General features: G+C 43.5%; 1 protein-coding gene across 1 annotated transcript in view; it reads left to right on the top strand.

Moving 5' to 3' along the window:
* Positions 1-14,866, top strand: part of RCOR1 (REST corepressor 1) — a 129,154-nt gene that overhangs the window by 101,387 nt on the left and 12,901 nt on the right. The window contains exons 4-8 of the mRNA XM_047080041.1: positions 2,478-2,530; positions 5,524-5,685; positions 6,390-6,508; positions 9,518-9,596; positions 12,447-12,641. Of these exons, the coding sequence (XP_046935997.1) occupies positions 2,478-2,530; positions 5,524-5,685; positions 6,390-6,508; positions 9,518-9,596; positions 12,447-12,641 (608 nt within the window). The remainder of the gene's footprint in view (positions 1-2,477; positions 2,531-5,523; positions 5,686-6,389; positions 6,509-9,517; positions 9,597-12,446; positions 12,642-14,866) is intronic.

The raw sequence follows: 14,866 nt of genomic DNA, 5'->3' as shown, positions 1-14,866 counted from the left end.
TTTGAGTCCTCAGAGGAGTCTACAAGGAAATCTAAAAGAGGTGTGATCTTAAAGGTTACTTATTAACAACACTTTACTGTTTGCAGCACAGAAAATGTTCTGTCCATACTTGCCTGCAACGCTCACAATCCACTGGTCAATTTTACTGTTCCTGCCACCAGCTAATTTTTCTGTTAAAAAACAAAGCAGATGAAAATACCAAAGTAGTATCCAAAGAATGCTTTGTTTTCCTTGTAATTTTTGAGCTAAATCCCGTTGGAGACCTGGGGAGACAGGTTTACTGGCCCTGTTACTGACGGAGCAGAAAAGACTGGAGCAGATAGCATCTGCCCCCGAGAACGGTGGGCAGGGCAGGCTACTGGGACAGCGCACAGCCCCGCGGGGCCTGCCCCCTGCCCTGCCCAGACACCTGGTGCGCGGATTTGCTCGCAGATCACATGCCTGGGCGGTGGCTGTGCACGCACCACGCGTCCCTCATCCAGCAAAGGTAATGATAGTGTCTGGACGTTTGTACGCTTGCGGAGTTGAGCTTGTAGAGCGCAAGTTTCGGGTTCATTTGCCGGATGTCTATGAAAAGGAACCACCCTTCCAGCAGACCCTCTCTGGGGTTGACCCTCAGTTCACTGCAGATTGTTTTTCCCTCTTCCCCGTACACAGCCTTGGCTTGAACACATCTCATTACTTAGTTTTATCACCCGACCTGCAGTCTTTCCGCCGGGGTCCCGTGTGAGCCGTGCAGCCTCACCGTGCATCAGCATTATTTTAAAGAATCTTAGGGCATTTTCCTCTTATTTGGCATAATCCACCCTATTGTGACATAATAAGCAAGGGAAACACTTTGGAATAATTCCTCCCCATTTTTCAGACCACCGGTTCCGACTTTTGTGACAAACCAGGGTCATTTAGTTTGTCATTCGCCGACTCACGGGTAAATAGGAATCTCACTACGGTTGACCCTTGAACACCTTGGGGCGCCCAACACCCTGTGAGGTAAAAAAAAAATCCACGTACAAGTTTTGATTCCCCAGAAACTTAATTGCTGATAGCCTGCTGTTGACCAGAAGCCTTGCTGATGACATAAGTAGCCAACACACATTGTTGTGTGTGTTATATGTGACACGTACTGCATTCTTCCAGTGAAGGAAGCCAGAGAAAAGCCGGTGTTACTGAGAAAATACTTTGACAGCACTGGACTGCAGAAGAGTCTCGTAAAAGTGGACCCGTGTAGTTCACACCCGAGTTCAAGGGTTCGCTCTATATGTTCTGAGTGAAATCACTGTCTGTTTGTATGGACTTTCAATATTTAAAAAGGAAATGGAAAACTAGTGCTCGGTGTTGAAACTAATACTGAGTGGGACTATGTGTAGTCACTATTTGAACGACATCGACTTTTTCTTCTGTCAGTGGAAAAGCCTTTCCTCTAGTGTTAGAATACCTGTTCATAAAAGAGTTTGAAATCTCTTCCGGAATCGATTTCTTTTTTGTAAATTGGCTACCAGTTGTGCCACAATCAGGTAAGATGGTTGTGGGGTCATTGACTAGCATTCTGAGCCTGGGAGGCTCTGACTTCGATCAGGCTTCTGTTAACTCGCTGTGTTACAGTGGGCAAGTGAACCAACCGCGCCAGCCTGTTTCCTCAGCTCTGAAGTGTGGTCATTGCACCTGGAGAGAGAGACTGGGGGGGGGGGGAGATGGCCTGGGGACAGAATTCTGTTTGTTTCAGACAGTTCTGTGCTATTTGATTTTTTTTTTTTTTTTTTTTTTTGGAGCTTGTGTTATTTTTGTACTTTACCAAAAACAAAACAAAGCAAAAAACTTACATAGGAATGTAACGAAGTGTTATTGGTTAGTAGTCTCTCTCTTTTTTTTTTCCTGGAAGGAAGGCTAGAAAATGTAGAGAGGAAATAACTTTGGGGATGGCAACTTCCCCTGGATATCGAGTCAGTTTTCCTTGGCGTTACCTTAGTGCTTGAAAAACTGGCACTTGTCACCTTGTGTTGGAGTTTGAGAGCAGATAGCAGGCACTGGTTCATGTAATTCATCTCTTAGATTTTTTAGTATAGAGATAAGTTGTTTGTTTTTCAAACTCAGCGGAGACTAAAAACAAACCCCCATTTAATATTTCTTTTTATTTCTTTTGATTATCTTTCAGGGTACCAATGTGATATTTGTTTATCATAGAAAATTTAAGTAGAACTAAGTTTAAAAAGAAGAATCATGATCTCTCCCATCCATAGATGGGATATGTTAAGTACCGTTAATATTAGAGTATATTTTTAGCCATTCCTTTGTAGGATTTCTATGTGTAAGATCCATGATGGGATCATATTATATATGATTCTGTTTTGTTACTGTCTGTTCTTTATTTTTTTCTTGCACATGGCAGGCCTGAAATATATACATATAATTCTAGTGCTCATGTACTGTGGTTTCCTGTCCCTCAAGTGTGTTTACTGGCCTCTTGTCTTGTTTTTCAGTAGATGAATACATTGCCATTGCTAAAGAGAAGCATGGGTACAACATGGAACAGGTAATGTCATGGTTTTCTTTTGTTGTTAAAATGGGCTTTTAATTGGGAATGCGAGCTAAGCTGGCGTAGCCACTCTGGAAAACAGTATGGAGGTTCCTCAAAAAACTAAAAATAGAACTACCCTAAGACCCAGCAATTGCACTACTCGACATTTATCCATGGGATACAGGTGTGCTGTTTCGAAGGGGCACACGCACCCCCATGTTTATAGCAGCCCTATCGACAATAGCCAAAGTATAGAAAGAGCCAAAATGTTCACCAGCAGATGAATGGATAAAGAAGATGTGGTGTGTGTGTGTGTGTGTGTGTGTTAGTATTACTCAGCAATCAAAAAGAGTGAAATCTTGCCATTTGCAACTACGTGGATGGAACTAGAAGGTATTATGCTAAGCGAAATTAGAGAAAGATAAATATATGACTTCACTTGTATGAGGACTTCAAGAGACAAAACAGATGAACATAAGGGATGGGAAACAAAAATAATATAAAACCGGGGTGGGGGGAAGGTTGACAAAGCAAAAGAGACTCATAAATATGGAGAACAAACAGAGGGTTGCTGGAGGGGTTGTGGGGGGGGGATGGGCTAAACGGGTAAGGGGCACTAAGGAATCTACTCCTGAAATCATTGTTGCACTATATGCTAACTAATTTGGATGTAAATTAAAAAAATTAAATTAAAAAAATTAATAAAAAATGTGTTTTTTTTAATGGTTTTTATAGCCGACCTGTTAAATTGTGTTCTGTGTGTTAAGTAGCCATGCAATTTTTTGGTGGTCACTAGCAAATTAAACAAGGGCCTGGTCCCCTTTTTATTGCTTGAGATGAGTATTAGAGGGCCCTTTGATTTGAAAGGCACCTGTTTTTCTGCAGGTTGGTAGTATTTAGGGCTTAATACTTCCCTATTTGAATATGTGGTTTGTCATTTGTGTGATGGGTTTTATCCTGACTCCGGGTGACATGTTTCACTCAGACCCACAGTGTTTTCTTTTCATATTAACTGTTTTGAATCAGTTCCAAGTTGTAATATTTGACTAAGGTTTTCTTTTAAAAATTGTTTGGGAGCTATTAGAAATCTACGAGATTAATTTTTCCCCAAAAGTATGATGATAATTTTTTTTTTTTTAACGTTTATTCATTTTTGAGACAGAGCACAGGCAGGGGAGGGGCAGAGAGAGAGGGAGACACAGAATCTGAAGCAGGCTCCAGGCTCCGAGCCGTCAGCACAGAGCCCGACATGGGGCTCGAACCCACAAACTGTGAGATCATGACCTGAGCCGAAGTCGGATGCTCAGCTGACTGAGCCACCCAGGCGCCCCTTGATGATAACCTTATTTCAGCTTATTTCTAACTCCTATTTTATTTTATTATTTTTTTTAACGTTTATTTATTTTTGAGACAGAGAGCATGAACGGGGGGGGGGGGGGGGAGGGTCAGAGAGAGAGGGAGACACAGAATCTGAAACAGGCTCCAGGCTCCAAGCAGTCAGCACAGAGCCCGACGCGGGGCTCGAACTCACGGACCGCGAGATCGTGACCTGAGCCGAAGTCGGCCGCTCAACCAACTGAGCCACCCAGGCGCCCCTCTAACTCCTATTTTAAAAATCAGCATATTAATTTGGATTAGTGCTTTCCTTGGCATTGATCTAGATTTTACAGCCTGTAAGTTGCAAGCTTTTATGCTCATGATTGAGAGCACCACTGAGTTACGTTATATAGAATTAAACTCTTTGTTTTAGCCTTGGCCATGCTTTTAATTATTTCAGCTTGGTAGAATTTGTTAGAAAAGCTGGTTATAGTAGGATAGTACCAGAATCTTTAAAAGCAAGAGGTATATCCCTTTTCTTTTTCTAAACCCTACTCGTGAATTTCACAAAGTTGCTCAGAATATCACCAACTTTTTAAGATTTTATTATTATTTATTTATTTGTAAAGTTTATTTATTTTGAGAGAGAGCACGAGCACAAGCAGGGGAGGGGCAGAGAGAGAATGAGAGAAAATCCCAAGCAGGCTGTGCACCATCAGTGCAGAAATCAGAGTCAGATGCTTAACCGATTGAGCCACCGAGGAGCCCCTGAAGATTTTAAGTAATGTCTGCATTCATCATGGGGCTCGAACTCACGACCTCGAGATCCAAGAGTCGCATACTCCACCAACTGAGCCAGTCTGACATCACCAGTTTTTAATTCTGTTTAGAAAGTGTAAAAGTCATTAGGTGATTGCTAAATATACCTAGATGAATTTTTAAGGATTCTGGTCTTCGAAATTCTGATTGGTCTCACTTGGGAGTTACCAGGAAAAAAATTGCTGAATTATCTCTCATTTCCAATTTGTCACCCATTTGAATATTTTCTCCCTTCTGGGTTACCAAAAAACAAAAAACAAAAAAAAAACAACAAAGAAAACCCTCTTTATATTTGAGTTTTTTCAGGAAAAGAGTAACAAAACAATTAAGTGCATTTATAAATTACTTTGTCCTTTCGTATACAGAGGCATTCAAGTGTGGCTTTTAAGAGCACAGATTCCAAAGGCACCTGGGTGGCTCAGTCGGTTAAGCAGCCGACTCTTGGTGTTGGCTCAGGTCATGATCTCGTGGTTCGTGGGTTCGAGCCCCACATTGGGCTCTGCGCCGACAGTGCGGGGCCCACTTGGAATTCTCTCTCTCTCCTCCTCTCTCTCTTCCTGCCCCTTCCCCACTTGTACGCATGCTCGCTCTCAAAAATAAATAAATAAAGAGCACAAATTCTAGGGCCACACTGCTTCTGCCACCTACCAGCCCTGGACCGTTGGCAAGGACTTAATTCTCAGGGCCACCGTGTTCTCATCTGAGAAGTGAGCACAGCGGGGCGTGTCTCGCGGGAGTGCGCGCGCATCAGCCGCGTAGCAGTGTTTCCCGGGCTGCAGGGGCGTGCGTGCTCTTCTTTTGCCAACCTCATTTCCATTTTAACGTTTCACTCACGTCTTTGGTCTAAAATTTCACTGATACTATTTTTCTAGGCTCTTGGGATGCTCTTTTGGCATAAGCATAATATTGAAAAGTCATTGGCTGATTTGCCCAACTTTACCCCCTTCCCAGATGAGTGGACTGTGGAAGATAAAGTCTTGTTTGAGCAAGCCTTTAGTTTTCATGGGAAAACTTTTCATAGAATCCAACAAATGGTAAGTAGATGAATCCACTGATTTTTCTTTTTTTCCCAGCCTCTCTCCCCTGCAGCATACCTGAAAGATAGGGATGTCATCCGCAGCCGAGATAGTCCCGCGTTGAACAGAGTAGCTCATGCTTGCCGTGGAGTGGATGAGAGGCTTCAAGTTACAGGAGCAAAGCATCTCCTGGCACTTCCCAGCTTGAGAGCAGCTGTAACACGAGCCCCCCGCCACCCCATCCCCATCTCTCTTGTTGGGACTCCCCACATTAATCCGATAGAAAGCGTCTTTGATGGTTGTTTGATGAGGTGTGGCGCCTCGTGGAACCCTGTCTGCCTGGGGAAGGTTGGCTTATCTCATATTCTAGAAGGCTGTTTGGTGGACTCCTACCAGGAAAGCTTTTATTGATGGTTGCACGAGTGCTGAAGTGAATTTTTAAAAAATAACCTAGGAGTTAGGCTAGACACTTGAGGTATGAAAACTTGGGTTCGTCTCAGCCTGCCTTTGGCGATCCTTCCTGGGCTGAGTTTCACTTACAGTCACACTGCAGTAGTTTGGAAATGTACCGATGAGAGTTCTTCTTGAATCTTCTTCTCAGAGAAAAGGGTTGTGCCTTAAAACATTTCTGTGTGTGTGACCGTCCTTATTAACCGTATCTAAGCACACTTGATTTGTAATGATCAGCTCTAAATCGAAACCAACTCAGTTTTTATGTTTAGCTTCCTGATAAATCTATAGCAAGTCTGGTGAAATTTTACTACTCCTGGAAGAAGACAAGGACTAAAACCAGTGTGATGGACCGCCACGCTCGGAAACAGAAGCGGGAGCGGGAGGAGAGGTCAGTTCCTGCCTGGAGGTGGTGTCTCCCCGCGTGGGGGATCTCTCGGGTCACTAGAATTTCTTAGAGGCGGTCGGTGCCCAGAGGAAAGGGAGAGGGATGGAGTTCCCCAAATGCCTTCCTGGTGGAGCCAGATGTACAGAAATATTCTTCAGTAACGTTCGTGAGCTGTATCATTAACGCGTGAGCCCACCGTTCTTTGGGTATTCGTTTCTTACCACTCTCTTCTTCCTGCATTCAGTAAACTTCCACCTTATTTCTTTATTTTTTAATTTTTTTTTTTAGACATTTATTTCCGAGAGACAGAGACAGAGCGTGAACGGGGGGAGGGTCAGAGAGAGAGGGAGACACAGAATCCGAAGCAGGCTCTAGGCTCCGAGCTGTCAGCACAGAGCCCGACGCGGGGCTCGAACCCACGAACTGTGAGATCATGACCTGAGCCGAAGTCGGCCGCTTAACGGACTGAGCCACCCAGGCGCCCCAAGAAACTTCCAGTTTAAATGAACGAACTTTTCCACATACTCTTTCATACCGCTGAAGGGTGTCTCCTTTTAATAAGAAGGAAATCTATTATTGCCTATGTAGAATTTTTTGGGGTATACTTACACAAGATTTGTTTGCCACGTTTTTATGTCTGGTGTGTTAAAAGATGACAGTACAGTTTAGATTTCCCTCATCCCTTTCTTGACCATCTATTTTGTGTGCGAGAGGGAGGGAAACATTCTGTGATTCTTCTTCCTAAGGACACCAGGTATAGGGATAGCTTGGTGAGTAGGATACATCCGAGCCAACACTTCCGCCACATGGCGCAGAGCAGGGGGCGGCCCTGTGCTCACGCGCAGAGGCAGGTTGGAGTCTCACTCCAGAGGTGGTGTGAACTCACGTGCGGGGTCAGTGCCACACGCCTCTTCCCCGAGCCTCCGCCTCCTCAACTCTAAAATGAAGCTGCTCAAAGTCTAGAAGGCAGCAAGTGGACATAGTGGTTTTTGTGTTAGGTTGGTGGCTTTTTGAAATTTGTTTTCCACGTTTTCTGTAATGCTGTTTTTTAATTTTTTTAATTTATTTATTTATTGAGAGAGCGAGAGAACAAGTGGGGGAGGGACAGGGAGAGTTGGGGACAGAGGATCTGAAGCAGGCTCTGCGCTGACAGCAGAGAGCCCGACGTGGGGCTCAAACTCACAAACTGCGAGACCATGACCTGAGCCAAAGTCTGACGCTCAAATGACTGAGCCACCCAGATGCCCCTGTAATGTTATTTTTAAATTTTTTTTAATGTTTATTTATTTTTGAGAGAGACAGAGACAGGTCGTGAGCGGGGGAGGGGCAGAGAGAGAGGGAGACACAGAATCCGAAGCAGGTTCCAGGCTCTGAGCTGTCAGCACAGAGCCTGACGCGGGGCTCGAACTCACGGACCGCGAGATCGTGATCTGAGCCGCAGTCGGACGCTCAACCGACTGAGCCACCCAGGCGCCCCTGTAATGTTATTTTTTTTAACTAATAATACAAATGAAGTGAAGGGAGAGAGACTATCTGATCTCCATGGCCCCATCTCAGGAGGGTATTTTATGATTTTAAATAGGATATCGTGGGAACAAAGTGGTAGTATGACTTCTGGAGGATTCACGTCCGTGGGCCCAGCTGTAAAGTGGGGGCAATGGTGGGAACGTCTGCCGAGCACTCCAGCTGTGAGAGTCTAAAAGTGTTGACCTTGATACGTCTGGATGCTGTGTGGTCTGCAGCATATATGCTAGTGGGTCTGTTTTTGGGTTAGTGCTCTTAGTAATCAAAGAAAAGTGGCAAATGCTAATGAATTTGTTTTTATGTTCCAATAACTTTTGATTAAAAATATTTATTTCCGTTATACGTTAGGACTCATTTACTTTTTATAAACAAGGTCTTGTACTACAGGCAGCTGTACTCTGCTAACCCTGAAATTAGAGTTAAATAAAAGAATAGGTTGGGGTTTGTTGTCCCCCACTGCCCCGCCCTCACCACAGGCTCCCCTCCCCGGTGCTTCTCTGTGCACCAACCCTGAGAGCACCTGTCCCCCGCACCGCGCCCCCCACCCCCCACCCCCTCCCCCAGCCCCCCGGTGGGGAGCCTGAGCCCTTGAGCACCTGTGCAGACCGGGGCGCTAGCACCTGAGGGATTGGTGGAAGTGACAGCAGGGACGAGAGAGGTCCCTCAGCCCTGGCTCACTCTCCTTTTGAACTCTCTCTCCTGGGCCAGAACTCAGCACAGGAAGGTAGCACGGCCATCTGGGCCGGATCCTGAGACGGTGGGGCGATGAACTGGATGTAACTGCGGGGAAACTGGGGCAGGCTGTGCTCGGCTTCTGTGATCCTCAGTTTTCTTACTTTTCAAAGTAAAGGCTCTACTACGGAGCTCTTTTAAAAAAATAATAACACGTGGAAGGCTATAAAGAAAGGCATTTGAAGTACCATGTCAATGTGAATGTTCTTTTTAAAATTAACCTAATTTAAAATCTCAGTTTATCCAGAGCCAAAAGGCTCTCCCCCTTCTGGCGCTTGGATTGAGTCATGAGTGTGTACTTGGGACTTGAAGTGGAGTTTCACTTTTTGGGGATTTGTTCCCAGCGCATGGGGACTTTATTTTTGAGTAATTTCTCAGTCACATGTAATGATTGTGTCCTAGCCCACCACCACAAGATGATTACGGGGCAGTTACATAAATTTCTTAAATTTGATCTTTTCAGTTGAGAGTTGAGAAGAAACATTTTACAAATATGAAGCAACAATGTTCTAGACCTGATCCAGAAGTTAAAAATCTATTTCAGTAGGTTGTTGTTGTTGTTGTTTTAATCATTTAGAGTAAGAGAACTAGGAGTTGGTTTTAATTTATTTGAATTGTAAAAATGTTTATCTCGGCAATCTGAAAACATACTGATTTTGTATTAAATCTGTCATTAAATCAATTTATTGCTTATATTTGTATATTAAATAGAATTAGTACCAAATAGTCTTTCAGTAACTTGTTCTTGCCTTCCAGTGAGGATGAACTGGAAGAAACAAATGGAAATAACCCCATTGACATTGAGATTGATCAAAACAAGGAAAGCAAAAAGGAGGTATTTTTTTCCCTAGTATTGTTTAGGCAAATAAATTTTATTAGTACCATACGTAAAACATTCCTCTTACTTATTCTATTTAATATATTTATTGCTATGTACAAGGCGTCATGATAATGACTTTTTAAACAATACTAACTTTGCTGTATAGCCTTTAGAATTTTGTTTGCCAAGAAACAGGAATAAAGGAAGCCTGAAAGCAAGCAATAGCATTACTGAGTAACGAGTTTGTCCTCATTGGGCAGCCGTCCTCACTGCCTTCTTTCCCAAGCCATCAGCCCAGTAGTTAACGAGTGTGGGCGTGGTACTGGCAAGGACCAGGTGAGGGCTTGGTTCCTCCTCTCAGCCTTCGGGATGTCCTCTCGATGGCCGGCGCAGGGGCCTGCACAGTGGGGTCATGAGCTGGGTCATGAGTGCGCTGCAGAGGGCTGGCAGGGACTCAGGGCAAGTTTTCCCGTTACTCAGAAACAGCAGCGTAGGTCCTACAGTAGCGAGCCTCACACATGGGGAATTTTTAATCTTTCACATCTTAAGAATCATTATGTCAGAAGATTCGAGAGGCCCATGAATTCCTACAGTTGTATATAACTTTTTTTCTGTGTATATTTATGACATTTCTTTATTGTGAACTTTTCACTGAGAACGATGGGGTGTCTGAATGATCTTATTAAGCCTTTTGAAATGGGTTGCAGTCTTAGGTTATTTTGCCCATTCATAAAAATTGAATAAGGCCTATGTGGGATCCCTGAGGGCCCCCCAGGGAAACCCGGGGCTCCTTGGCACAGACTGGAAAGCCCCCACAACACAGCATCCCCTGCGGCAGAGCCCTTGCAGGGAGGATAGCACTACAGTCCCTGGAAGGAAGGGCCCCTTAGTCCATCGGCCCCAGTTCAGGCTGGAGTGTTGGATCCCAGCGTGGTTATGACTTTTATATATAAGTTCATAGAAGTGCTTTTCTGAAGGGAGTCTGTATCTGCAGCTTCAGTAAAACCTCAAAGAGTTTTCGATCTCAGAAGGTTCTGAAGTAGGAGAACAGCTGTTCTTCGGCATGGAAAGACAAAAGGGTCCAGGCACACCTAAACTTTAAAATCACGTCAAACATACATGCTTTTTGTAGGCAAAGTAGGAGATCCAGCTAGACAAAAAGGAGAAAAAGAAAATGATGATATTGTCACCCTTAATCACTGCTAACATTTTGGTGACTCTTTCCAGATGACTCCATGAAATGTATATGCCTATATACACACTTATGACTCTATACTTGCTTTTTTAAAAACAAAAAATGGGATCTCAATATATCATTTCTGAAACCTTTTAAATTTGGTCTTTCTTGAACATGTTTTTATGTCAAATACATTTTGTGTACATAGCTGTTATTAGCATGTTATTTTATCCTACACATCTTTCATAATTCAGTTAAGCAATCTTAGGGCTTTTTTATCAGTTTCCCCCCGTGCTTTTTGCTGTTATAAACAATGCTGAAATGCTGGTCTCATGATTAAATATTGGTTCACTTAATTTTTTCCACTGGAACAAATTTCTGGAAGTTGAATTGTTGGGTCAAAGTCTTCTAGTTACATTTTTAAGGCTTCATTTGGTAGGCTATGTGTCACCAAACTGAAAACTGATCATTCTTTCTGGATGGCCCTCCAGCTAGATTTATACGAATCCCCAAATAACAAGATCATTTTCAGGGTTAGCTAAGTTAGACTCTTTGGGAAACCAAATTGTACCTACAGTTAAGAAGCTTTGTCTTGATACATCATTATCTATTAGCTTCTTCAGGGGAACATTTTAAATGAAAGGGGAAAGGCTTGATTTAACTTCCGTAAGTCTTATGTAGCACGATTCCTGATTAAAAGAGAAAAATGACTTACATCTTAAGTTTCTTTCAGTACTAAAATGTTGTGAAAACAGGCACGTGGTCAGTAGGTGATCTCTGCTAAACAGCATAGCGCTGTTACAGACGAGATGTATTTTATTGCCTACTAACATTTTTATGTACTGTCTGTTACCACCTGTGCAAGAACGTACTGGTGCCGTCGTAGTCTGCAGGGTCGATTTATGTCAGTGTTTTAAGATAGGAAGCAGAAAACCTGCACATATTCTCGGCTTCATCAGCAAATGTTAATACACTAACAAGATGAGATTATGAACTGTTACAAAAACTTCTGAAAATTGTTATCAGGACAGTATCCTTTCCTTGCCAAGATTTTACTGCATTTCATTTCCAGACGTTTCAGTTTTAGAGAAAGCACTTAAAAAAATTAGCAGCAGTCATGCATTATCAAACGACAGCATATGTTCTTGAAGCAAATTATACAGTTGCCCTAAAAGTTAAGTGTCATCCAAAAGGAGGGTATATGAAAAACATAGTTACATGTGGAAGTTTATATTTTTTATAAACTTCCGTATAGAGTTAAAGAATTTAAATGGGTTTTATGTATGTGCTGAATCATTTTTTCCTTTTATCTTTCCGTGGCCCTAAGTCCGTCTGTTTGGCCAAGAACTGTTAGGATAAAGGAGCTCACCATTCACATACACAAAGCACGCCAGAAGAGAAGACGGATCTCTTTTCTTCCTGTATTGCTGCAGGAAGCTCGGAACGCTTCTTGCCAGAGGCTCAGAGTGATAGAAAAAGGTTGTGTTTATATAGGAGGGCAGTGGATTCAGCCAACATTCAATGGCCAGTGTTTCTGTTAACTGCCTGTTAGTTTGTCGATGGTAATTACGGTACGGCATGGTATCTGTCAGATTGTTTAGAGCCACGTTAGGAAAGTAGGCGTATTACTGTTCATCTGGCATTTTCATGTTTTGGAGTCTCATTTTTCAAATCTGTGTACCATGCAGGTGCCCCCTACGGAGACAGTTCCTCAGATCAAAAAGGAGAAACATAGTACGCAAGCTAAAAATCGAGCAAAAAGGAAACCTCCGAAAGGAATGTTTCTTTCTCAAGAAGACGTGGAGGCTGTTTCTGCCAACGCCACTGCGGCCACCACGGTGCTAAGGCAGCTAGACATGGAGTTGGTCTCCATCAAGCGGCAGGTACCGCGGGTCGGGGCTCACTGACGCTCAGGGGTCCCTGTGTGTTCCTCACACCTGAGTGTCCTCTTTCCACAAGCCTCTGAAGGGCATTTTATTTCTAAGGAACTGGACCGAAGACTTAGGTACTGATCCATTGATATTTCTTTCTTTTTTAAAATTTTTTTATTTTTTTTTAATGTTTATTCATTCTTGAGACAGAAAGAGAGAGCGAGCAAGTGAGCAGGGAAGGGCCAGAGAGAGAGAGGGAGACAGACATAGAATCTGAATCAGGCGCCAGACCCTGAGTGGTCAGCACAGAACCTGACATGGGGCTTAAACTCAGGAACAGTGAGATCGTGACCTGAGCTGAAGTCACTTAACTGACTGAGCCGCCCAGGCATGCCCACATTGATGTTTCTTAAATTGACTTTGAAACTAAAGGTATATATGTATATCTTTAATACACACACACACACACACACACACACACACACAGTGTGTATATGTGTCTGGGTGAATTTTCAGTGTGAACACACCCACCACACGGCCACCATCTGGATCAAGAGATGAACTGCAGCCTCCCAAGCCCCATTCATGTCTCCTTTTATTACATTTTTTTTATGTTTATTTATTTACTTACATTTTTTTGAGAGGGAAACAAGAGTGAGCAGGGGAGGGGCAGAGAGAGGGAGACACAGACTCTGAAACAGGCTCCAGGCTCCGAGCTGTCAGCACAGAGCCCGACGCGGGGCTCCAACTCATGAACGGTGAGATCATGACCTGAGCCGAAGTCGGACGCTTAACCGACTGAGCCACCCAGCTGTCCCTCATTTCCCATTTTAGTTGCTGCCCCGAGGGGACTCAGCCTTGCCTCCCAGGCTTCACTAGTGCCCATCTCACTCATTACCCACCTCCTTCCAGTTGGTGGCCACTGGTCTGACGTTTTAAACCAGACATTATTTTTATTCATTTTGGATTTTATATAAACAAAGTCATATGATGTAGTTTCTTTTATGCCCAGCATCGTTCAACATATGAGATCCATCCAGGTCGTCCTTTCTCATTGTTGTATAAATATCCTAAAACTTATCCACTGTACTATTACTAGACATTTGGGTTGCTTCCCGTTTGGGGCCGTTGACCAGTTAATACCGACGTGGATGTTTCTTTGACTCTTGCTGTATTATGTATGCATCTCTGTTGCATGTACACCTAAGAGTGGAATTACAGAGTATGCCTGTGTCCAGCATTTTCTAGAATAGTGCCAAACAGTTTTCCGTGGTGGGCTGCCAATTTACGTGAGGTTTGGTTGGCCTGCATTAGGGCTTACTAACTGTTGCACTGTTGACATTTGGGCCCGGAGAATTCCTCGTTGTGAGTGTCCTGTGCATTGTGAGATGTTAAGCAGCATCTCTGGCCTCTAGATGCCAGCGGTTGTGACCTTGCCCCATCAGGTGTGACAACAGAAATGTCGTCAGGCCTTGCCAAAGTATTACCGCCCTCCCCCCCGCCGGGGGTGGGTCAAAATTACTTCCCCTTTCCCATTCTGAGGCTCACCTTTTGATGAACAGAAGTTCTTAATTTTAAGGTAGTCTAGTTTCTCATTCTTTTCTTTTGTAGTTAGTGCTCTTTTCAGTTTTGGTAAGAACCTTTACTAAGAGTATGAAGATATTCTCCCATGCTGTCCTAAGTGTTGTTTGCCTTTACATTTTGATCTTCCGTCTATCTGGAAATGTTTTTCTGTGTATGCTGTTACATGTAGGGTGGATATTCATTTTGTTTTTCACGTGGCTATCTGGTTAACAGGGCTGTTTATTGGAAAAAAAACGAAAACAAAAACGATCCTTTTCCCACTGCAGTGATGGGGATCTTTGTTTCAAATGCAGCGTCTGTATGTGTATGGTCTGTTGTGACTTTGGTGTGTTTGTCCGTCTTCACTGGCACCATCCTGCCTCAATTACAGGGGCCTTACAAACCTGAGTGTCTGGGCCAGGTGATAGGTCCTCCAAGATTGTCTCTCCTGGCCCTTTGTGTTTCCATAGAAAATGTAGGTTAACCTTCTTGGTGTCCAGAAAAATAATTCTGCTAGAATTTTTATTGGAATTGTATTGAATCTCTAGATCAAAATAGAGAATTAACATTAAACTAGACAGCCACCCCTGTGATTCGTGAACGTGATCCCTCCCCTAGCAGCACAGATCTGTCATTCTCTCCGTGTTCTGCCGCCTCTGTGTTTGGGGCTTTGT

This window comes from Lynx rufus, unplaced genomic scaffold (assembly GCF_022079265.1).
Source record: "Lynx rufus isolate CCGP_SWC_20201006 ecotype Redwood Valley unplaced genomic scaffold, mLynRuf1.p SCAF_17, whole genome shotgun sequence".
In the NCBI taxonomy this organism is placed as follows: Eukaryota; Metazoa; Chordata; class Mammalia; order Carnivora; family Felidae; genus Lynx; species Lynx rufus.
Note: the sequence above shows the minus strand (reverse complement) of the source record. Positions and strands in the feature narration are given on the sequence as shown.